The sequence below is a fragment of the Manacus vitellinus genome, unplaced genomic scaffold (assembly GCF_001715985.3).
Source record: "Manacus vitellinus isolate BGI_N305 unplaced genomic scaffold, ASM171598v3 scaffold_2_pilon, whole genome shotgun sequence".
Taxonomy (NCBI): Eukaryota; Metazoa; Chordata; class Aves; order Passeriformes; family Pipridae; genus Manacus; species Manacus vitellinus.
Window position 1 is genome coordinate 28382725 of NW_021940208.1, and position 25054 is coordinate 28407778.

The following is a 25054-nucleotide window of genomic DNA, read 5'->3' on the forward strand; positions in this document are numbered from 1 at the left end:
CTTGAGCAGGGCTTGTTAATGCATGTTTTTTGGTGTCCAGAAGACCGGTTGGAAAATGACCTGCAACAGGAAAGGAGTCAATGTTGATCCATAGTCATTGGGTTGCCTTTTAAAAAAAAAAAAAAAGAAGGGGGGTTTTCAGTAGAGATATTACTGATGGAGAGACACAGCAGAAGACTGGGTTGTGGGTTTTTTTTAATCCTTTTGCTAAAATGGAAACACAAAATAAATGAAATTTTACAAATGCTTTTTCTTAACCCATGCAAGAACTAGCCCTGTAGGTGTCAGTTGCTGAATCAAGAATTCTTCACACTTTTTGCCTTGGAATAACAGAATCGCCATCTTTGCTCTTGTCAAGATGTTCACACACTCATGTGAAAAATTCCATGGAAACATGCCCTCCTCAGCCTCCTGACCAAAGCCACTGCTCACTGCATTGGGATAAAGGCTCCCATCGGCTCAGTGGGCAGCAGCGACCAAACTGCCTTACCTTATTTCCCATCGTCTCCCTCTCTGAGCTATTGCTGCAGACACTATTTGGATTACACAGTCCTGGATCTTATTCTTCACCTCTAGAAAACCTTCTGTCTGGAGGCAGGACCTGACTAGTTGTGCCTTTGAGCTTCTTTAAGGGATTTTCCCCAGTCTGGTCTCAGGTATCTCTGATGCAGCTTACTCTCCCCAACGTGCCAACTGAGATAGTCCAAGTACTGCTCAGAGAGGTGATCTCTCTGCCCACTAAACTTTACTGGAGTGATTTTTCCTGCTGATTTTTCTCCCTCATTTCTCCCTATTGCATATCAAGATAAAATGGCCAAGCTTCAAGTGACCTTAGTGTGGTTATCACCTGCCAGACCCAGCTGAACTCCAGCCTAAGACTTGTCCTGTGGCTGAATTCCCCAACAGGACACCAGGTGGCAAGACTTCCTGTCCTTTGTGTGAGCTTGTGGAAATTCAGCACATTGGCTAGATAGGAGGACATTTGTTCCATACAGAAGCAGTTTTTGTATTTATAGTGGATAATTACATACAGCAAAAAAAAGATCCTCTTCAGTGTCAAAGCTGTGTTAAACAAAGCAGAGTGTGGACTCAGTGTTGGTTTCCAGAAAATTCAGAATATAAACAGATAAGCACTTCTGAGAGGAATAAGACATCATTGCTTCTCTTACCTTCAAGAACCTTTTAGATATTAAGTACATTAACCAAGCAGAGATTTGAATTGGCCTTTCATCTTGCCTTGAAAAACATTTCTTAATCTGCATGCTGAAACATGTCATCCTCCCTATATGAGGATATGCCTTGTCATTCAGATATTTGAAATGCTGTTAGCATTGCTATTTTACAGTAATATTTGGCTATTGTCTATGGTATCTTACTCCTATGACTTTAGAGACATTGTAGTTATTCTGCAGTAAATAAGATAGAGCATTTAAATGTTGAAAACGAATCTGTAAATGAATCTGTGTTTCACTGAACATGCAATCTAAGCACTGGATTTACCATCAAAATTTCTTTGCAGATATTTGGGGCTCCATCATTTGACGATAAAATCTTAGAAGTTGTTGCAGTATTTGGCAGCATGCAGATGGCAGTCTCAAGAGTCATCAAACTGCAGCACCACAGGATCGCTCAGGTCTGTTTCTCACGTGCAAGCACATAACATGGTTAGCAGCAGTTTGGGATGCTGGCAAGTAGTGGTAGTTTGGATGACCACCACGCTATACATTAATAAAGCGCTGACATTGTTTTGTTTTTAACGGGTAACAAATTGTCTTCAATGATGAATGAAGTATAAAAGTTCTTCATTCTTGAGACAGTCCTGGACGGAAGCCACAGCTCCTAGTAATCAACAGATTTCAGGTGACCTGTCAGCTTCATTTGTATGCATTGCTCTGTAAAATAACATGTCTGTTCTTTTCCAGTGTCGGTCAGTAAAGATCACCATACTTGGTGATGAAGGGGTTCCAGTGCAAGTCGATGGAGAGGCATGGATCCAGCCCCCAGGAGTTATTAAGATCATACATAAAAACAGAGCTCAAATGCTAACACGAGACAGAGTATGTTGCAGAAAGAGATACCACTGCTAACATTGGTTTCTGTGATAACTTGATTCAGTTAACAAAACAGTGCTTACAAAAATATTTTATAACTATTTATATAACTCATACAATTACTTACAGTTATATAATTTCTCTAATAAGATGAATAGGGAATTATTCTTTTGTATAAGTGGCAAAGCTTTGTTAACTTTTATTGGTTTTATTAGTGCTATTCCTGTATTCTTATTCCTACATAGTAAGAATGGTCAAAATTCCTTGCTTCCTTCCTTCCTGCCTGCCTGCCTGCCTGCCTTCCTTCCTGCCTGCCTGCCTTACTTCCTTGCTGCCTTCCTTCCTTCCTGCCTTCTTGCCTGCCTTCCTCCCTCCCTGGAAGTTTTAGCACAGTTGCATAAATACAAAAGTTCTATAATGTCCATTCTCCAGAATACCTTTTTGCACATTTCTCTCCTGTCTCTCTCTGTCCTACTAATCCTCCCTCTGTCCTGTGATGGAGTCTCAGATAGAAGAGACACAAGCAGGACATAGTCACAAAGCCACTAGAGAGTTCACACTTGTCTAGGATTATTGTGTGAAGGGTGTAACTGCCCCTCAGTTCTCCATCCGCTAACTAGATCTCGAATTTAGGGTGGAGTTAATGGAATTTGAACTCTAATTTACTAAATATGTTACTTTTCTCCACTGTTTTTAATGTTTGAATCCAGTATTCATTTCAGATTTCAGTCTAGCTATCTGCACAAAATGTGCTTGCATTGGAGAATCACAGAATCCTAGAATCATTTAGGTTGGAAAAGACCTCTAAGATCATTGAGTCCAACCATTATCACTGTCTTTGTGTTCTTATTGTTTTGGATGACACGTTTTGAGGATAACAGGGAGGAGATAGAAAAGAGCTTTCAGAAGTGACTTATTCTCTATACTAAGTTTTAAAAAATTAAATATAAAATTGTTATTTATACAGGTTGCATTATTTATATAAAATTAAATAAAACAGTTGTTTATTTGTTAAATTAATTTAAACTAAAATATTATATAATATAAATTCATATAAAATGTAAAATAAAATGTTTTAATGAGTAAGAATAGTCCAAGTGCTGTGAACTGAATGTATAATTCATTTTGATTAGGCCTTTGAAAACACCCTGAAGTCTTGGGAAGACAAACAGAAGTATGATTCCTGTAAACCTGTCATTCGATCTCCCTTGTACCCTCAGCAAGCTGTTGAGTTGGCTACAGACGAAGAAGTTGCACAGATCCAACTGTGCTCACAAGCTGCAGAAGAACTTATTACCAGGTACAGTAAAATTAATAAGTTAATACACAGACTTAAAAGGGTAGATTTTTCCTAGGTTTTGATGAATGTTTCCTTGCCACTATATCAGTTATTTTATTCCAATTTTAAAATTTTATTTTATTTTTAAGGCTCAACTTCTTTATGTATTCTTTTCTTATGAATTTCTTTAATTTTATTTGTGTGTGTTTGTGTTGGGCTTTTTTCATGTGAAAACCAACTTTCTGAAGTAGCACTGGAAATGGAAAACTGGAAAGCTTCTTTACAGAGATTGAACCCTCTCATTTTATGCAAAAGCAAAAATATTTATTAAAAAAAACCTTTTAGAAGTCAACTTTAGAAGTGAGCAGGATGAGCAGTTCAGTCATTTATCTGGGTTGAGATGATAGTGAGCTGATGGTATAAAACTGATCCCACAGCCTTGCTTATTTTCAGGAGGTGCTTTCATCCTGAGATGCAAGAAATAAAGAAAACACTTCCATTTTCAAAGAAAAATAAAAAAAAAACCAACTGATTTTTTTAAAGAAAATATTTTTTTAAAGATCAGAACAGTTTGTAAAACTGATGTTCAGTTCATCATCATAACAAATTATCTTTATCATCAAAATCACTGATAAGAAAGGAATTGAAAACCTACATACTCTATTTATACTGTAGTGATAAGTTAAGTAGACATAGAAGAATAATTTAGTGTATCAATTACCCAAAGTGAAGTTTAGCCAAGACAGCTTAAAAACTTTACTGTTCTAGATATGGTCCAGAGGTTGTAATTACAGCTGGACCTCCCATAATCTCAAATGATTGCAACCAATTTTCATGTCACATCTGAAGGATATGCCTTGTGAAATAAGTGTAACGCTTTTTAAGATAATTTCAAGTACATTATTTTAATGTGCTAGGGTTTTCCTCTATAGGTATTTGAATTAATAGGCCCAATCTTTTTGGTACCTTTTTTGCATAGCACTAGTATTCTAAGACATATAAATGTGGCTCAGTATTTTGTAGCAGCATAAATAATCCATGTGATGGATATTTTTTATATGAGGTGCTGTATTGCTTCAAGAGATACTTGCATTTCAACTTTTGTTATAAAGGACTATATTTATTTAAAAATGTTTTGTGAAATATATATTTTTGTGTTTTCTCATCTGATAATGTTCTGTACTTAAGAATTACTCTTTAAAGAAATTAAGAAATATTCTCCTTTTTTAATACTTTTGTAGGATCTGTGAAGCAGCAAAAATACATGGCCTCTTGGAGCAGGAGCTTGCTCATGCTGTTAATGCATGTTCACATGCATTAAATAAAGCCAACCCAAGGTTTCCCGAGGTAAAGGAACAACAGAGATTTATGTATAAGTAAATAAGCTATAATATCTGGGTGCACAAGCTTGTGGCACAGTGTCTGTATTGTACTCCCTGTGCCCATATTAAAACAAGTTGGATGAGAAGGCAGAAGATGAAGTTTCTCTGTTCATCAGTGTCCACCCCAGCTCATACTCTTAGGTGAACATTGGACATTGGAAAGGGACATTAATGACACAAAATGCAGACCTTCTGGGGGAGTGAATAGTCGAATGAGAGATAGGGAGTTTGGATTAGGGGCATAGTAAGAGTATGACTGTTACCTTTTGGAAGCAGTCAGGAATTCACTTCATCGGCAGTGGTGGTCCACAGCCAAGGGTGCTCCTCCAGAAGTGATGCAGCAGTGCTTATTTAATCAAGTGAGGTGGTGCAAACAGCAAAAACAATCGGCAAAGTAAGCTCACTTCTGCCTGCAGACGACTGTGTAGGCACATCCCTAAACAGAGAGTGGAGGCATGACAAAGGTTGAACTAGTTCTATTACTACATAAAGGTCAATTTCTGTGGATACTTTCAGAGAAATTTTCATGCTTAATTGCTATTCAAGTGCTATGCAGAGAATGCAAAGGGGCTGAGGGGAAATGCATTTCCTCTTTCCTCTCTTCCCACTAGACAGTCTAGGTGTTTTCAGGAATTGGACCCAGAAAAGATAATTGGGTAGAAACTATCTATATCTAAACTAAATTTACACATGATAAATATATCAGTTGCCCTTTGCTTCTTAAAGTATGGCTAGTAGCTTACTTCTACTAAGGATAAGGTGAAAAATTGAGATCAACAGTTGTTGTTAAATGAGACCCACAACTTCTCTGCTGGCCTTTGTCATACATAAAACTCATCGATTTGTCTCACAGATGGCTGGTCATTTGATGATATTCAGGATTGTGTTAAGGTCATACTAAATAAAATTGAACAAAAGACAGTAAATAAATACTATATTTTTGGTTTCTGTTCTCAGTACTGAAGAATTTGTCAGTTTAGAGCTAAACTGATGTATTACTCCTAGGAGAAGGCACTTAAGACCTGTTCTGTTAGCCCAAAGTACTTAGTCTGACTTGCATCACTTCAAATATTGTTTATACTTCTTATTCCCCAGAGCCTTACCAGAAACACTGCCATGGAGATAGCTGTCAATGTGAAGGCCTTGCATAATGAAACAGAATCTCTGCTGGTAGGAAGAGTTCCTTTGGTAAGATCACAAGACACTTGGTTTTATTCTTCCCTTCAGATTATCCGTGATTTTTTCTTTGCTGATTTTTTAAAATTGGTGCAGAATTTATGATGTGCTGCAAGAAGCTCTGTAAAATCGATAGGAGGATATTACACTGCATTTGTGGTTGGATTAGAATGGATTACAAATTCTTGTCCAAGGCTGGCATCCATCTTGCCTCATGTCGGGTAGCTAGGTCATTGCTTGTACTCTTCTTTTTAATAGTCAGTGGAGAGAAGTAAGTGTCCCTGTTGAGGTTGATTCACACTCAGCTGTCTTGGAGGGTTATCTTAGAAAAAGATAAATCATCTGGAGATAAAGCATTTAAGAGAACTTCTAGAGTGTACTATTATGTGACCATCTTCAGAGTTTTAGGAGAACCTGGGGTGAGAGCTGTTTAGACTAGTGCATTCAGCTTCTGCAGATCTAGTCTGGGCAAGTAAATATTACCCTTGTTCTAATACCTGTCAGGAGTTATTTTATAATCTTTAACTGGTAATAATTAGAAAGTTTCTTTATGTGACATTGTGAAGAGAATAAAGATGTCAGGTTTTCTATGCTGGTCCAGTTTTACATTAAGAACATACTCGTAAGGAACAGTTACATTTTCTTAGGTTCAAAAGCAGATTTATTACTAACTTACTGTTTAAGTGTTGTAATTAAAAATGGATATTAATAGGAATATTTTCATTTATCTGAGTTAGGGTATGAAATTACTGATGCAGGTTCACATACCTTTTTACACAAGTGGTAAATGGTATAAGTCTATTTTAGAGTAACCAAAAGTGAATATAGTCTAAAGGTCATATGGTTTAAGTTCTAGAAATAGTCAAAAATTAGATTCATATGTTTTATTTCAGAATGTTTTCAAAGGAAAAGTTATTCATTAGATGTTTTGGTCCAAGAAAACGGAAAAATATCTTGCTATTTTTTTCAAGTTGCTATTACTAATCCCCCATATTTCAGATTTAAAGGGGAATTAAAAGAAAGAACTTTTTTAAAATTTTAAAATAGTTTAGGAAGAGGAATTAGGAGAAAACATTTAAGTTGGAGATGTCATACTAGGACTGGTGAAATTTATCAAGGCAGGCTGGAAATAATGTTATGGAAACCTTCTCCTTGAAACATTACCTTTTCTGCAGCCAGTTGCAATCTCATCGTGTTGTTGAGCCGGTCCCTTGTTCAGGCTCCAAAGTTTAATTTGATTCATTTTTCCATTTCTGAATTTTTACATGTTGTACTTCTGCTTCTCATTCTGGTCTGTGCAAATGTCTTCATGAATCTACATCGAGCCCATTTTTTAATAAAAACACTGCTTGGAAGGTACTGAGATACTATTCCAGATATGTCCATTACACTCATTTGACATCATACTTGTTTAGAATAGTTTTTCACAGCCACAGTAACAAGGGACCCTGGTTAACCTTATTGCCATGTATTTTATAAATGCTGAAGTTGCATGTGTACTGGTCCCTCATTCTATTAAAATGACGAAGTGTAAGGTGTTGCTTGATGCATCAGCTGCTCCCCTCATAACCTGTTCTCCAAATTATTTTTCTCCTCTCACAAAGACAGACATTCTTTCTCTAATATCCTCCTTTTTTTTTTTTTTTTTTTTGGTCTCTTTAATTCTCTCTCACCCCCCTCTTTTCTGTGATCAAAGCTCCTGATAGCAGTAAACTGATGTCTTTATTGCATATACTACTTGATGTCATGATTTAACCCCGGTCAGCAACTAAACTAGGGCACTTGGTAAGCTGCTTCTTAGGATCACAGAATGGTTTGGATTGGAAAGGACCTTAAAGATCATTCTCTTGCCGTGGGCAGGGATGCCTTCTATGAGACCAAACTGCTCAAGATAGGACAATGAAGCTGATTTGTGGAATCTCCCAGATGGTTATGGCTGGAATAAAGTTTGGAAAAAATTAAAAATACCATGTTTTGTCTAGATGCTTTCCAAAGGCACTGTTTCCATTTTTGATTTTTAAAAAGCATTTCCAGTCTGCAGCAGAGCACAGTTTTCAAATGCATTAGGAGAAAATTAATTCCCTTAATTAAGAATTTTTCATTTCAACTGAAAGAAATTATCGAAGCTCACTTGAAATAAAATATTTTCATATTAAAAAATTAAATTGGGAAGGAATTGAAAAAACTTGATTTTCATTGTTTCATTCATAGTGTTAATTTTTGTCTTGGAAAGAAGAAGGTTTTCCAAGATGTTGTAGAAGGAGAATACAGAATAAATTGCTGATTCTTCCCATACCAGAATTGCACTATTATTTTGAGTTTATTTCAGGAGAACCATCACGAGTGGTTTTTTTTGTCCCCAGGCAATTGAGAATCAAGCAATTAGATAAGTGTTTGTTGAGAAAGACAGGATTCTTTGCTTCATTCATTTATAGAAAATAGATGACTTGAATAATTTCTCAAAAATGAAAACACAAGAAAAGTTGTAACTTCTTCATAGGCAAATGACTCTTCTACTGTGCTCCAGATTAACTGAACTATTTGCATTGAAAAAAAAAGGTAAGACAAAAGAAACATCAAAGTCTATTTATGGACACTGAATTCTATGAGCTTTAGAAGAGAAAATAACACAATAACAAAAAGAGCTTATATTTCCGGTACTGCTGTACTAGACTGTACCGCAAGCTCTCACGAAGGATGTTCTATCTTTTGAAAGACAGTAAATTTGCAAACTACTGAAGCAAAGGAAAGAAGTTTTTGTTAGGTAGGATAAATTAATGAGGGCTTGCAATTTATCACCAAACCCCAGCAATGTCAAAATCTTTTTCTGGCACTATAGATCAAATATTCTCTTAGAACTCCATTTAAAAAATGAATTCACTAGGATGTATGTAATGTATCCTTTCAAAAGGATATTCTGCACTGTTTTGGGATTTCTTTTACTTTAAAGAGAAAAATAAATGTTCAGAGTGCTTTATTAGTGATTCCAAGCAACTTGTTCTAGGATTCAATTCTTTACCTCAAAATGGTGTTTCAGCAAAAAAACAGATTTTCCAGGGGTCAGCTCAAAACAGCTTTTCTAGGGGTCAGCTGCCTGCATTACCTCTTCCACACAGGTTCACTCACAAAACAGCTGCAGAATACTTTTCAGACTGGAGTTCTAAAGAAAACAGGTACCTCCATGGGGTTCTCAAAGTATTGCTAGAGACAAATTGCCATAAGCCAGCAAGTCCCAAGGTTTTTACACTGCCACCGCTTTCTTTTACTCTTTGGCCTTCACTGATGTCCTTGATGTTTTTTCTCCTGTCAAGGAGTTCTTCACACCCTCAGCCAGCAGCAGTCTATTGCTCCATGTCTCACCTATTTAGAAGGGATAGTGCAGGTAACATATCAGTACTGTAAGACCTTTGGGCATGAAGCATCTTCAGCAAGATCCATTTCCTCTTACTTGACCATGAGAGACTAATCTACTATCTGAAAACATTTGCAAAAAATAACTCAGGCTTACTGCCATCTACTCAATTTTTTTACACCACTTTCCATACAAAGATTTTTCAGATGCTTGCTCTTCTGTTCAGGTTTTCTCTCCCTTATGCTGGTAGTTTCCTTTCCTAGTGTGTCCTAGGTAGTGGTGTTACCAGCTAACTCTTGCTCTATAAAGACTCTGGAATGCAGAGAATGATGACAGTGATTGCAGTCCAAAAGTCTCAGCTGTCTCAGTCATCCCTTTGTGCTTGGGACCATGGAAAATGTAGTGTCAAGGTGGTCTGATGCATCTCCCAAGGAAAGTAATTTTGGAAGATTATTTATTATTTGTTTTCACTGTTTGTTTTACACTCACCATGAGGTAGTCATCTATTTGTGCCTGGTAACAACGTATCTAGATTTAAATGTTAAATCTCAATGAAACTAAAATTACTGGTTTTCTGACCTGTTTATAAACAGCAGTTAGAAGCTCCCCATGAAGAACTGTTGTCTGATGCTTTGCACAGTGTGGAAATAGAGTTGAGAAAACTTGCTGAGATTCCTTGGCTTTATTATGTTTTTCAACCAAATGATGATGAGGTAAGTTTGATGAGTACTTCCTGATTTTAAGTGAACTTAATTTTCTTTTGACAGGGAAGAATAAGTTAGAATCTTTCATTACCGGAGAAGCAATTTCAGTAGTGATGCTGGATCATTTCTGTCTGCTGTGAACAAGCTTCTAAGCTTAGGGCTTTTTTTTTTTGGTGTTTTTTTCCCATTTGTGAATGTAAAGGTTTTGAATAATTATTTAATAAATGAAACACATATAGAGTTAAATCCTGACATTATTCTTTACAGAAGTAAAATTGGGTCTTAGTTTTTGAGATTAATTATGAATTATTATCACAAACATGTAATTTAACTGTTGTTTTCTGTTAATTAAAGGTAACTATGCCCATTATTTCATACAGGATCCCCCTCTGGATTATACTAAAAGAAACAACAGAAGTACAGTGTTTCGTATAGTGCCAAAGTTTAAAAAAGAAAAAGTTCAGAAGCATAAGAGCAGCTCTCAGCCTGGTATGTGTTTTGAAATTACAAGAAAAATAGTAGAATTTGTGGAAAACGTGATTTCATGGGGTTTTCTTGGTAAGAGGCAACATTATGCGTTCTACCTAAGAGTAAAGTCAGAGTGAAAAGCAACTGAGCTACTTGGCATCTTCATTAGGATAAAGATTTCTTTCAGTGCATTTAGAAAGCATTCAGTAGGATCCAAATACTTCCAAGTGAACCAAAGAAGTACTGTGAAAATACTTAGGCAGTTTTATGCAACAGGACCTGTGTCTTTGCTGGTGGTTCCATTTGATTAACTCATAGCCATACAAGCTGTGGGTAAACATGTTGTTTCCCTGTGAAGCTCCAGTTCAGGTTTTTCAGGTTAGTTCCAGAAGGTGTGCAATAGCTTTTATCACACCCTTTTAATTAACCAGATATTCTTAAATTTCAGATGGGTTATAAGTTCAGCAAATGACATAGATCAAACAAAAAACCATGATAGTCAATACTGATTTTATAATTAGAAGTTGAACAAACTCCACTCTCCTCTCTTCCCACTCTTATCCATGAACTTACTTCCTTAAGATTATGTCCAGGATCAGATGGTCCTAAAACTGTTTCTATGTCTTTATCTTTTTAATGAATTGGTCATAATCTGCAAAGTCTTGCAGTTGTTGCTCAAACTTTAGTTTTCAGATTAGATTTAAGGTTTCACTTCATTATAAAGTGATCGGCATTGAATGAAGTTGCAAAATTATAGCAATAAGTAGCATAGCTAATTTTTTAATAAATGTGGTCTTAATAGGACTAATGTGGGCAACTAACCTTAGAGAACAATGTTTTATAGAGAGCTTCTTAATGGCCTTTGTAACACAGTAGCTTAAAGAGTACTTTTATTAATTAAGAATACTAGAATCTGTTAATTAAAACTGGACTTGCTTGCTGCCATTGCTCTATTTGAGGTATGGTTGCTGGTTTAATTTTACATGTTAATTAGTTTTTGAAGGCTTCTCCTCTCCTTGGATGGCTTCTAATAAATTAATGGCATAAAGCAGAACATCATTAGATTTTGCGTCACTGATCCTAAGCTGGTTTAATGTGAATTTGTTGGGACATGATGTTTTAAAAAAAGGCTTTACTGAAGAAACTGGAGTAAAGCTGAAAGCATGGCTGCAAAGCAAAGAACCCCAACTTTGTTTAGATACTTTCTCATGTTAACTGCTAACCTGTAACCTGCATGTAAAAAGGAAACTGTAAGTTTTTGTGGAAATGACACCTCTAACCTTTCCCTTTGCTAGCACGGCAATTCTACTCTGTTTTCCACTCTCTTTGGCCTAATCTTTGCTTGTGATGCATTTGAGCATGTAGAAATTAAGGGGGTTTTGCTCTTAACTTTGGTAGTTCAAAAATGGGGCACAGATGAAGTTGCTGCTTGGCTGGATCTGCTCAGTTTGGGAGAGTACAAAGAAATCTTCATCAGCCATGACATCCGAGGCTCTGAGCTTTTACATCTGGAAAGGCGAGATCTTAAGGTATTTCCTTTGTGCTACTTTTCTGCTATTGACCATTTTCTTTGACAAAACAACACCAACTTTTCTTCTTTCCTTGCACTTGTCATTGCTTGTAGCTTGGCTTACACTGTGCAAATATGCAATAAACTAATACGCGCTGTCTTTGTGCCTGACTTTCTGAAGTGCTGACTTGAATTCACAGCCAAGAATATCTGTGTTATCCAAAATTTCCTTTTTTTTTGCACTCTATGTAGAATGATAGCATTGCAGTTTATGTCAAAATGCATAGGAGAAGCACCTTTGATATCCTAGTGGCATCAGTGTAATATAATGTTATCTTCAAGAGTTCACTGTTTCCATTAAACGTGATCAGTATGGATCAGTGGAAGGTGGTGATAATAATTTTGAATCTATCTACTGCAAGGGCTGATCTTCTCCAGGTGATTTACTCTACCTATCTATCTATATATTGGATATAGCTGGTGTGAGAGAGATAAGCAGCTCAATAAATTGCAACATTGGACTTATATGGTGTTGGTGTTTGTGTGTCAAAATAGATTTTCTCATCCCTGACAGACCTCTGCCTGATTTTGTCAATATATATTTAAAAAAGAGCATTTTTTTGTCTCCAGAATTGTAAACTTTCTTCTTCTGAGGTCAGATTGGTAAGTTTTGCAGGGAGAAATGTTACCTAGCAGTCTGAGGCTGTTATTTGAGCATGCTGGTCCTTTTCAAGAATGACTTAAGTGCATCCATTATATGTAATAGAGGTTATATCTTTGGGGATTCATTACATTATTTTTTCCAGGAACTCAGTAGTAATGAGTTCTTGGTAATGTGTTTTGCAACTGCTTTTAGCACATAAGAGAGGAAATAGGATATTGTATAAATTGCCAACATTTACATTTAGAGTGCATGTCATTGCTCTAGCCGCAGTGGCAGGAGTCTGCACATAGAGACAGTATTTTCATACAAATGTGCTACTTTATGTAAAGTTTCTTGTATAGCATGAAATCCTGGCTTTATAAGGTAGTGCTTGCATTGTGAGACTGTTGCAGTAGAAGGCAGCTGCTGAAGACAGCTGTGTTTGAGATAATCTCTTTGGCTGTTGTGTATTATTTTACCCTTTGGTATTAGATTGCCTGAGCATCTTTCCACAGAAGTTAAATTCCTTTCTTTCAGGATAGTTCCTGACATGCAGGGACAGTTTCAGGACAGTTCCTTGCTGCCAAAATTTAGAACAGAAAACTGTCCAAGCACTCCACTACAATGTTCCAGTGATGGATTTTGCAAATTCCTGTTCTGTATAAGTGATGAACAAACTTAAAACAGCTGGGAAACTTAGCATCACACCATGCATATGTTTGCATGTCCAGCATATGCTTGCATGTCCAGCATATATTTACAAGTCCAGCTTGTTGCAATAAATAATAGTGGGTAAGAGCAGTGCTAAACTAGACATGGCTTCTGGCCATGCCTTATTTCTCATAGGTTCCAATTTGACTGCTTGCCCAGAAGACTGGCACTTCAACCAAGTAAATATCTGCAGCAGGGTAATCATCGACCTGTCATCCCTGTCACTAAGACACATGCTGATTCGATTCAGGGTAAATAAAACCCCATCCCAAAGGTCTATGCCATGAAATATCTAAAAGCTTCTCTTAGAGGGCCTATAGAGAGCCTACAGAGGCTATTATCCGCTCTATCTAGTGCTGCCTGGAGACACATAGGATAAGGAGTTGCTCTACACAAGTTGCCAAGGAAATGTCCTGTGCTGACCAGAATCTTGCTCCAGAATCGCCCCATGTGCTCATTAGCAGATGCTGAGAGCTTCTACATCAGTGCTGTTTAAAAGCTAGGCCAAGTTTTTGGCTAATCATGTCTTTCACTGTATGTAACAACACTGAATTTAAATAGCAGAGTTTAGCACTGTTGGCTACATATGGGGCATGATCTCTGCAGGGAGCCAATTAAGGATGGCTCAGGCAGCCTGCAGTTTTTTACCAGTGGCCTGAATTGCTGTCAAGATGTGTAATGTGATACTACGGAAATGAGCAGTACTTCACAAGCTGCCCTGTGAATCTTTCCTCCCTTTGTCTATCAAAGTGGTGCAGATGAGTCCTCAGTGCTCTTGCAAGCTGTAGTGTGTCTACAGCCTCTCCTCCACTGCAAGGCTTGTGCTTGCTGACAAGCTGAATGGGATGGCCATTGGCTCACAAGGTCCTAAGTCATGTACAATAGATTTACCTCTATTACCGCTCATATGTGCAATAAGAAAAATACGTACCTGTTTTAATTGAATCCTTTGGGCCCACCTATCTTTCTGTGGTCAGAAGTAGAGATAAAGATCAGTATGGAAAAGGATTTGATGAAGCTCTCTGCCTTTGCACTCGTTGCTGAAATACAGAGATACGTTAACTGAAGAATTGGGCACCTCTTACTGTATTTCTGCATAGCTTTTAGATCCTATTCTCAGTTAGCTCTGTGTGGCAACTGGCAAATAGAGAACACCTCCAAGAGGAAGCAGATACCTCTTTCCACCCAACCCCTGCAGTAGTACTCTTTCTTCAGCCTCCTATACCTGATTTTATGTAAGGGAATCTTAGAATTTTATACCCCTATGATTTTCTTTTTTTTTTTGAGAAATGGCTGGTCAGGGAGTTGTGAATTGTGCTGTAGAAAGTGTAGAAAGAAAGCTTGGTGTGACCTTTTTTAAAACCTTATTTTACAAGCAAACTCATTGAAAACTAGCCTCTGATTTTTCTGAAATAAATACTTGCATTCTTAGCATTGATAACCATGTTCCTATGCATACAACTTAATCATAATCAGAACTGCAACACATTTGGGAGGATGAGAGGATAATGGCTCCTTAGAGCTTCCTTGGAGGAAGGATTTCTATGACATGTTACCTTGATGAGCATTGCCAGTCAAGCTAAAATCTGTGTTGAGGACTGTGGCACTTCCTGCCTGTGTTTCACAGCAGCATGTTTTGGAAAAGTTCTTGCATGGAAAAGGTTTTGTAAGATTTATTAGCCTTCCTGCATGCCAGATGGCTTTTTACACTGGGAATGCAAGTAGAGTAGATTTGTCATTTGGAAGATGTTGATATTAAGGAGTGTTTATATAAATTGTTTGCTAGTATTACATTGGTGGTACATTTGGCCAAAAGAATGGCCTGGAAGTGGCAGTGATAGTGGAAAGCAGAAAGAGGTGATACTGTAGTTTTAAGGCCATAGCTAGGGAAAAAGAAAGGCTATTTTTTTTTCTTCAGACTCTGGCTAGAGTCTTGTCTTCAAAACTGTATTTTACTCAAATTGAATTTTTGTTAATTAGATATCAATTAGATATTAACAGGTTATGTAGAGGATGATGAAACCCATGCATACATAAAAATGCAGAGATATTTGGGGGATCTTTTTTTCTGAACGATGCATGATATGCTGATGTAGCAGATCCTTGTAGTCTGAGGTGAAACAATTTCTGCAAACTTTCCTGCATGAGCAGTAAACTTGAGAATACTAGATAGCATGTAGTGCCAGGAATATATAAATTCTGGTTGCCACCAAATTGAAAACTATTACACAAGCATAAAAATTCTGAGTTGTTGGTTGGGTTTTTTCCCCCTGGAATTATAGCAGAATTTATCAAAGGGCTCCCCAGAATTTGTGGTGAGGCTCTTGAGACTTGCTGTTCTGATATGCGTTAGAGCAACTTCAACTGGAACAGAAATAAACCCAAAATCTCTTGCCTCTGAAACATAGGCGTTGTTTAGGATGCTTTAAGAGGCTGGTGGAAAAAGTGCCTGAGTTTTCTGGGAATTTCATGATATGATTCTTTCCTCTGATCTTTGAAGTTCAGCAGCATGTCACTATGGCTTATCCAATAGAAGTTCTACTCATGAAAAAATGTTTGTTCTGAAGAATTTGTAAGTTCTTAACCTTTAACTTGTATGGCTTGTTGTGGTTTGGAAAGTATCTTTATGGGTTTTCCCTTCTAATTTCAGTAGTTGTGTGTATTTTTGATTCATTTGCAAATTAAGTTTAACATTAAAAAGAAAATATTACACAAATTTGAAATTATAAATATTGCTGTCAATTTGGGATGAATTTCATTACTACCTACATTAATTCTCTTAAAAATTAGTACCACATTTATAAGTGAGACGACTATTCGCAAAAATAAAATATAAATTGATGTGATGTATAAAATTAGGAGGTTTTTTCAGATAGGTTTATGAACACCACTGGATTTGAGGACTTTTATGAACATATCTTGAACTCTTTAATGCTGACACCTTTATGCCAAAGTGCTGTAAAGGGTGATCATGTATTTATAGTGCTGATAATTTTCAGCTGAAGAAACAACCAAGTATTTTTCATCTCTAATATAACCAGGATTCAGTCTTGACTCTGTGAAAATTAATCCATCTATTTAATCTTGGCTGTGCTACCTTTATAGTCAAGTAATTAATTTGTGACCATCTTACCACCCCATTCTTCCTTTCTTCCAAAATTAATTGCACGCTAATTTTAAGCAATATAAAATACAGATTTTCTGAGTTTTTTGTGGCTGTAAGAAGGTAGATACAGGCTTTGTGTAGAGTATATGTAGAAAAATATATATGGTTTCATTATCCACTCTGTATGAGACTAATGTTTTCAAGCTGCCTAATTACGCTCCTTTCCTTTTAATGTCTTTGAAATGGAAAAATCTTCCTATTAAAATGAAAGGATTTCTATTTCAGAAAAATAGATGGTGAAACTTTTCTAAGTTTTTTTTTAATTTATTTAATCACTATCTATTTATATAAGGTTTATTCTACAAATAACTAGTGTTTGATTCTGCCAATTGCTCAACATCACTGACACAAGGATTTTAAAGACTTTTTTAGAGCTGGGTTTTACAGATAAGCAGATTTCCACCAAACTGAGCTGAAAATTCATTAGTGCAGTGGGAAATCATTAGCACAGCTGGGCATCCTGTTCTGCTCCTCTGACCATTGGACCAGTCAAAATTGAAAAAGGATGCTGCTAAAGCTGTTACTCATACTGGAAGAAGTTTGCTGCAAAAAATCCTGTCTATTGTCTCATACCGAGATGGGTCCCAGAAACCAATAATAGAAACATTTCAGTTGAAGTGAATTGATTTAGTGGTAACTACAAGGAGATTTACTCTTGTGCTTTTTACATTTTCCTTTGAGATGTGACTGTCATGTCTTTGAGAATTTTTCTTCCAGCTCTCTAATCAGGAAGATCCATGTTAGCAAATGGAACCTTTTTGGAATGAAAAACAAATGCTTACCTTTTCTATTGCTCTCTAAAGGGAAGTTGTCCTACATATCTGTAGCCATTACATCCACTTTCCCTTAAGAAACTGGGGATACGTGTGTTTGTTGATTAAAGCAGACATCATAGGGCCTGAGATCAAGTGACATTGCTGGACAGAAGCTCTAATCCATCACATCCCACCAAGCATTTGATTGCTGTATTAGAGAGGAGGGGGAGATTGTTCTTTTTTGCCAGAAATTGTGAAGGGTTTTGTGTTTAGAAGTCAAGTCAGAGATGTTTTATATATATCGGGGTGCCTTGTGTTGTCAGTAGTGCAGGTAAGTAATTTTCAGTCTGCAAGACAGAGAGGGATTCATTGTATGCTCTAAGCAGGTTTTTTTTGTTAGGCAACACTTGCTAACACTTTCTAGTTACTGTCGATTGCAATGAGCATGTTTCTAGACATCTGTTGCATAGATAGATCATAATCAATGAGGGTTTTTTTCAATTTTTGTAAATAAACTTCCTTATTTTCCTTTCTTTTTTTTTTTTGTTTGTTTACATTTCTGTAGGACCTGGGGATAACGAAAGTGGGTCATATGAAGCGAATTCTCCAGGGAATTAAAGAGCTCGGCAAGAACACCCCTTTGTCTGAAGTGTAATTATGCTGGTGCTTTCCTTAGAGGGAGAAGGGAAAGTTGCTGGAGAAGCAGAGCTGTTGCAGGCACTTAGCTGTCTTTGTAGTTTACTCTATGGAAGAAGAAGCACTGGTGTTTGTACAGGCTAGCATCTCTGAATTCTTGTGTGGTGAAGAATTTGCTGCAAGAGTATGAAAGGATTTGTGCCAAAATAAAAAAAAAAAAGGAAAAGGTGATATGTTCTGCGAAGACATTTTCTTGATGTGCAAATTGGCCAGTTTGGATAAGCCCAGTTTGGTAAATCGATTGGATGGTGGTGAACTGCACTGACTGGAAAATATAATCAAGAAATGATTGCTTTGCTTACATGCAGCTCAGTATGCCTCTCTTTATGCTGCAGCAAGATGCCACTGTACAGCATGAGGTCATCCAGTTATCCTTCCGAGGCACAGCTCCGTAAAACCTCCTGTGCAGGAGACCAAGAGGTTTTGAAGGTTCAACACGTGTGCCTGGCAGTGCTGCAGGTATCCAGCACTTGCTGGCCACACAGAAGGGGGAAGACACCTTGTGATACCATGAATGCAAACTATAATGCATGGTGTGCCTGCCTGAATTGTCTGTTGTTCTGTTGCATGACACATCTGATACTTTAAACACTTGAACAACTTTTATATCAGTTTGAATGAGATTTAATTTATTACTACTTGAGTGTCTTTATTTTTTTTTTTCAGTTTCAGGCACTTTCTATTCCTCAGTGTTGTGTTTTGCCTAAAATGTGTTCTACGGCAAAGGGTGTGGAAACTTAGCATTTATGCCATATTCAGCAGATTATATATGATTGAAATACTGTACAGTTAGATTTTTAAATATATCATGTACAGAAGGTTTATCAGGTAACTAACTTATGAGAATTTTTGAAAGACCGGTACCTCACAAAAGTATCAATTGGCTTCCTGCATGGAAAATGATAATAAATTTCCTCATGGTGCATTTTAATATAGTTATTCAGTTGTCTTAAACATCTGTAGCATATTTGAACTTTTAGGCACTAATGGTTTTATTTATTGTATTGTTCAAAAAGCAGGTTAAAAGACTAATGAAATTTTTTACCAGAAAATTTAATTTTATTTATCATACATATGAAGAGATTTAAAATGTAGCAGCTGATTTGATTTTTGTGGGGTAAGCTTTTACTCATTACTAATTAACTATTAATTTAAAAACACATCTGTATGCATTTCTTTAAAAAGGCATCAGTTTGTTTCTTGACGGCACTCCTACATCAGTAGACCATAAAAAAATTAGGAAAATCCGAACTCTTAAGGTTTTACACTATGCATGCTAAGATGAATCACATGTAAGACAGTAATCCATGAGAGTAAACAGCTTAAAAAAGTGAAAACAATGTTTGTTTAAAAATTGCGCTAGACCAGAGTTTGTAAGGTTATTTACAGTTTACTTAAATGAAACATAGGTTCATAATTGAATTTCCTGGTTAATTTTTCACAGAAGTATTAATCTAGTAGAAAAGTAATTTTCAGATATCTCCAAAAAAAAATCCTACTTAGATTTTTGAGGTGAGATGACATTGCACCACCTGACAGAAAAGTTGCACAGAATTGCTTTCTCCTTGCTGTTCCTAGCAATGTGTCATTTCAGCACAAGGAGCACACTTGACTTTTACTTAATTGAGTAGCTTTAATGTTTCTTGCACGTTAAAGAGTATCTTAATATCTATGTCTGTTTTCCTCATGAGTAATGTTTCATTTGGTTTTTGCCAAAGCTTATTTCCTCTGTATAAAGGGGCCAATGTCAAGTACTGCATCCTGGTTTTGCCCTCCACTTCTCATGCAAATGCTTGGACTTGGTCCTTGGCAAGTAGACAGGACTCATCCCCTGGAAAGCAAAATCTAGTCTCCTCATTGTTTTATGGGAAAAAAAATCAAAAGAAGCAAAACAGGCTTAATTTATATCCAACTGTATTTTTTTTGTGCTCTTGCTGCTGTAGGTTCAGCAGGTACCACTCTGGGATCTCTGTGTATATAACTATTCTGGTAAACAAACAAAAGTAAAAAGCTATGTTCTGTTATGTTTTCCATAAAAAACAAACAAAAATGCCTTTGCCAAATGATATGATTTTCATGGTGTTGTATGAAAATCATATGCAAAAAATGGAAAGTTATGTAAACAATGGAAAGTTTATGGGGTTTTTTTTTGTTTGTTTGTTTTGTTTGTTTTATTTTGATGTACTTGATATTCACCCCTTTAAGGATGTTCAGATGACATCTGTCAAGTCTTCATGAGTTTTATTTCCTTTTCTCTTTGGTTCTCCATATGCTTACTGTATTTTAATGTGTGGCAGCATTCTAGTATATTGACATTACAGTAGACTACGTAGTTAATCTTCCTGGTCAATTCAAGGACATAATATATAGAAGAACTTCCTTTGCTTTCCTGATTGTAGGATGTGATTTCTTTGCAACTTTCAGCCTTGCTATGTGCAATGCATTAAGACAGGCTATGGAACAGGATCTCTTGAGGTCACTGTAGAAGTGTATGCTGAGTATATGAAAAAATGGGAGCTGCTTTTAGGCAGGGAAAATGGGCAAATGTTGTTTGTAACAACTTTCTTATGGCATTCCTCAAATTACCTCAGTATAGGACAACTGATCAATGATCTATGTATAGTTCATTTTTCTAAATGACCACCAAAGAATTTAACTTTGATTGTCCTAAGCAGGTCTTTTTTGCATGAGTAGAAAAAAAAACTGCATCATTTATGCTGTATTTATTAGGTGCCCAGGAAAACAAATTTTATGCAACTCTATGCCTTAGACTTGTGTTGGCTATGAAGTGCAAATGCATCTGACAGGGAGGCTCAAAATATTTAATGGGGGTTCTCTGCTGAGGTCATGGATTTTAATTGTGTTTTCTAAAGACACAATTGTGGCTTTTCTAAAGACACAGTGTTACTCTCTTATGATTATTCTAATTTCCAAGTATTGGTTTTTTTCCCTACTGCTGTAAAAGTTCCAGCTCCTAGAACTAAGAACATAAATAGCTACATATTTTAATGAACGGTATTCTTTCTGATTTAATCTTGATGTTAAAAATGCTTCAAAGCATGCATCCCAGTATTTCAACAGAACTAAGGTAAACACATCCCTAAAAGCAGTTAGTTGTTTAGAAAACGAGTTATCATAATAGATCTTGTGAAGCCTGATTCAGCATGCTAGATTTATGAAGACTATCACTATACAAAGTTTACTGGGTGAAATTTTTTTCCTGCTAGGTAAATGTGATTTATGTGGTCAGTCAGCATACGTTAAAATATGAAAGGAATACAGAGTAATCTGAATTTTTTTTGGAGTGGATGATGATATTCATATAGATGAAAAGCTCAACATCTCAGAGAGGGGAAGATGAGAAATGCATGTTTTAAAATGGCAGCAAGTTACAAAATGCATGTTTCTGTTTTGTCATTTTCAAATAGTATTTTCCCAGTTCACTGGATTCAATTGCCGTAGCAACTTCTGATTTGGGTCATGCAAATTTTGCCTTTATAATTCCTAATACCTTCTTCTTAGAAACGGAATGAAATCAAGCAAACTCGTGGTTGTAGGTGTTGGGGATTTTTTACAATACTTTAAAGAAAAACAAAAATTAATTTTTCTTATATAATGGGAAGTGCAAATTTTCTTTGATACATTTTTATGTATTTCTCCTTAACCACTTTTTTTTTCTCCTACATGTCTCTTTCTTTCAAAGAAAAGTATTTTAAACTTGGAAGAGCAGTAAAATGAAAAGCGTATGATCAAAACCCCTCCCAGACTATCTCAATCCAGTATTTCTTGTTTTGGGACTGGAGCAAACTGCTTAGTCCTGTAAATAATAAATAGAAATCATCTTTATCTCTCTTTCCCTGCCCAAAGAAATTCATACTGCAATGTTGTATAACTGTAATTCAAATGAGAGGAATTGATTTTTTTTTAAATAAAAGTCCATTTCATATTTTCCTATTTTTTGTAGAGAAATAGATAACCTGCCAATTTTACTTTTTAATTGAACTCTGCAACGCTAATTCACTAAATAAAAATTTCATAATGCCTTGATAATTAACAGATCTTATTTCAAGGGTAAAATTATCAGTGTTTTTCAATGCATCTGGTCTTCATTTTGGGAAGACTTGCAGGAGAAACCTTTTTCACACATAATGGAAAATTAATATATAAAGCAAACATGAGAGGATGTTCCATAGTCCTACTGTAAAAGCAGTTGTAAAACTAGATATTATCCATAGCTATAATTGCACAGGGGACATGTAAGACAAAAAGTCCCACAGTGATTCCATTTTGCTTTATACTTCCTATTAATGATTGCATTACTAATGTTTACTACTGTTTCTGCAGTTCTGTCTCTGTACCCCTAAGTATTAAGTTCTTGCACATAAGTTCAACAGTTCTGGTAACTAATAATTAGCAGTGCAAAAAGTCTTTGTGAAAGGTCAAGTTACATGAGATGTAAATTGTTGAAGATAACTGAGCTGGAGCAATTTATTTAACTTACAACCAGGAAATGATCACGTCACTCATATGAGTAAGTGTGAGCCACAGAGAATTATATGAGTAATTCTAAATTTATTTTTTCACCCTGATAATATATGTACCTCTCAACTGCAGTTCTCCCGTATTTTTTATTCTGTTTTCATGGGTTGTATGTTTTGTGGTATGATTTTCATACCATCAAGGTTTGATGCTGCTTATTCTAACAGCGAAGATTTAATGTTTGCAGGAACTGTACATGACTGTGTTGCTATCTTAGGTAAAGGAATGAGTTTTTGATGACTTGAGGAAGCTGAGGAGTTTGGACAGGATTTAAAATATCTCTGCTGCCTCTTCAGAGATGAATGGTAGTGTCAGTGGGATTGATAAAACATCATTTGGTAATTATCAGCAGAAAATCTTTACTGGTTGTTTGAATTCCTGTATTTATATGTAGAATATTGTGTGGAACTTGATCTTTTTTACAAAAAGAAAAAAAAATTTCTAGTTGTTTTCTACTACTGTTGCATTAGGTTTAATAGCTCTGTTAAGTGTTAGTTTATGTACTTGAAATGCTCATTTCTGCCATACAGAAGCCCAGTCTGTTTCTCAGAAATTATAATCCATTTGGAAGCCATCTGGAGACTTTCAGAAGACTATTTCTGTAGCCAGTTGGAGCTAATACCAAAATTCATAGCAACTTCTGTAGGCTTAATAGTGATTGCCCTTAATATTTTAACTGAAAAAAAATATTTTGAAGGATTTGTAGTTTTTTTCAGTCCATGGAATTAAACTTAAAATGTCACTCCCTCATCATATATAAATAATAAAATATTAGCACTGTTAACACTTTTGCAACCTAGCAAAATGCTGATGAATACAGACCCAAAAGCATTCCTGGACAAATTGTAGTCAGTTTAGCTGTAGCAGTTAAAGACCTACCTCAGAGCAGTCAACAGGAAATTCATGGTAGAATTACAAACATCTATTTTAAAGAATTCAAAACCTTGTCTCCCAGTTGACAAAAACTTGATAAGCTCTTTGATGGGATTTTGAGTTCATATAACCTATTGCTTATATTAGTGAGGGCAGAAGCAGCTGGTGTGTAATCTATGTTTAACTCCAGTCATGTCTTTACTAATGTTCTCATGCTGCTTCCCAGCTTCTGTGTCTGGATGACATCCCAGCTTCTTGGCAAGCTGAGATCCTTGCATGTCTCTCTACTGTTTCTGTTCAGAAGAGCTGTACAGGCAGGCTAGGAAAAAGTTGTAGGGTGCTCCAAGATCAAGACTGACCAAGGCTTCAGGCTCCAAAGGGTACCATAGCAATGGTGGGCTAAAATCCTTTAAGTTATACTCGTTATACTCTTGCAATCCCTGCTGAAAGCTCTCTCTAATGATTACACTAACTACTTGAATGCCCTTGGAAAGAGAAGTGTTTTGGCTAACTCTACAGGTTGTGTAAGACTACTGAAAATAATGAAAATTATGGTAGCTATTAGTAGGACAAGTATGCAAGTGACCAATCAATGTTTTATTCTATGGAACAAATACTTTGGAAAAATCTATTTATAATATGATTCAAAGACTAGTGTTAGGATTGAACAGCTCCTGAAGCTAAAAGCAATATGGTACAATGTTTAAAGTAATTTGGAATTAATTTTTTCCAAAATCATTGGAATCAAATGTTTTAGGAAGCTGTGTTTGATCCAGGTATAACTGTATGAGAGCACGTGAACTGGAGGGTGAAAACAGGAAGAAATAAACTAAAAGTAAAATTAGATAGTTTTTTTCTTTATGGAAACTGTGTGAAAAGCCAAAAATAAAATCTCCACAGTGCCCCAAATCCCTACTATGACTATTGAAAGAGAATTAGCATTTGAACTCCCAATTTTATTAAACTGAAGTATTAATTAGATAAAAACATTTTAATTTAATTAATAACCTGACAACGTCATTAACAGGGAATGAGTTATAGATATAACTATGTTTTTCTCCTGCTGTTTGTTGAAGTAAGCTCTGTTTGGGACTAAATTCTCTTTGCAGTCACAGTCAATTATTTTGTGAATGGGGAGGTTGAGGAAAGCTGTTCAAAGCTGCTTGGTCTTGATTTTCAGTGAGGGAGAGCACGTGTGCTGACAAGTAGAGTCTAGGGCCTCTTAATGAGAATTTTAAGGGTACAAGATTTTCCACTTGGACAGTTTAGGAAGGTTTACAACCAGCACACAGGCATGCAGATACTGTGAAGGTTCCTAGTAGCACTCTCCTCTCACAAGATGCCATCTTTATCTATTGAAATAGGCATTTGGGCTGTACCGCTTAGCCAGATTCCAGAGGATTTTCTACAGGCATCTGTCACTTGTGGTGTCTGTACTTTCTGTCCTGGTTTACTGTCTCCTTAAATTGTGCACCTTGAAAAATGCAGTTGTCCATATATGACAAAAGTAACAATTTTTCCCCTCAAAGAGCACAGCTGGGGAACCTGTCCTGAAATAATTTGTTTCATTAGCCACCCTTTTACACCATATCCTTACAATCCTAAAAGAGCTGAAACATGGGACCTCCCTAGAACTGCCAGTTACCTTAGTAATTTATGTATGTTGAGGGGATCATCAAAGGGCAAGGTAATATTTGCAGTGACAGACGAGATATGCAATACATAAAGAGATTTGTACATAAAAGAGTA

General features: G+C 36.2%; 1 protein-coding gene across 4 annotated transcripts in view; it reads left to right on the forward strand.

The window, feature by feature from the left end:
- Positions 1 to 18824, forward strand: part of DGKH (diacylglycerol kinase eta) — a 71863-nt gene extending 53039 nt beyond the window's left edge. For 3 of the 4 annotated variants that reach the window (XM_018071460.2, XM_018071458.2, XM_018071459.2), the window contains 9 exons: positions 1520 to 1633; positions 1923 to 2057; positions 3185 to 3351; positions 4572 to 4677; positions 5808 to 5900; positions 9834 to 9953; positions 10325 to 10433; positions 11811 to 11941; positions 17763 to 18824. In XM_018071460.2, the coding sequence (XP_017926949.1) occupies positions 1520 to 1633; positions 1923 to 2057; positions 3185 to 3351; positions 4572 to 4677; positions 5808 to 5900; positions 9834 to 9953; positions 10325 to 10433; positions 11811 to 11941; positions 17763 to 17852 (1065 nt within the window). In that variant the 3' untranslated portion in view covers positions 17853 to 18824. The remainder of the gene's footprint in view (positions 1 to 1519; positions 1634 to 1922; positions 2058 to 3184; positions 3352 to 4571; positions 4678 to 5807; positions 5901 to 9833; positions 9954 to 10324; positions 10434 to 11810; positions 11942 to 17762) is intronic. The other variant, XM_018071461.2, reaches the window with a different exon arrangement.
- Positions 18825 to 25054: the final 6230 nt, after the last annotated feature.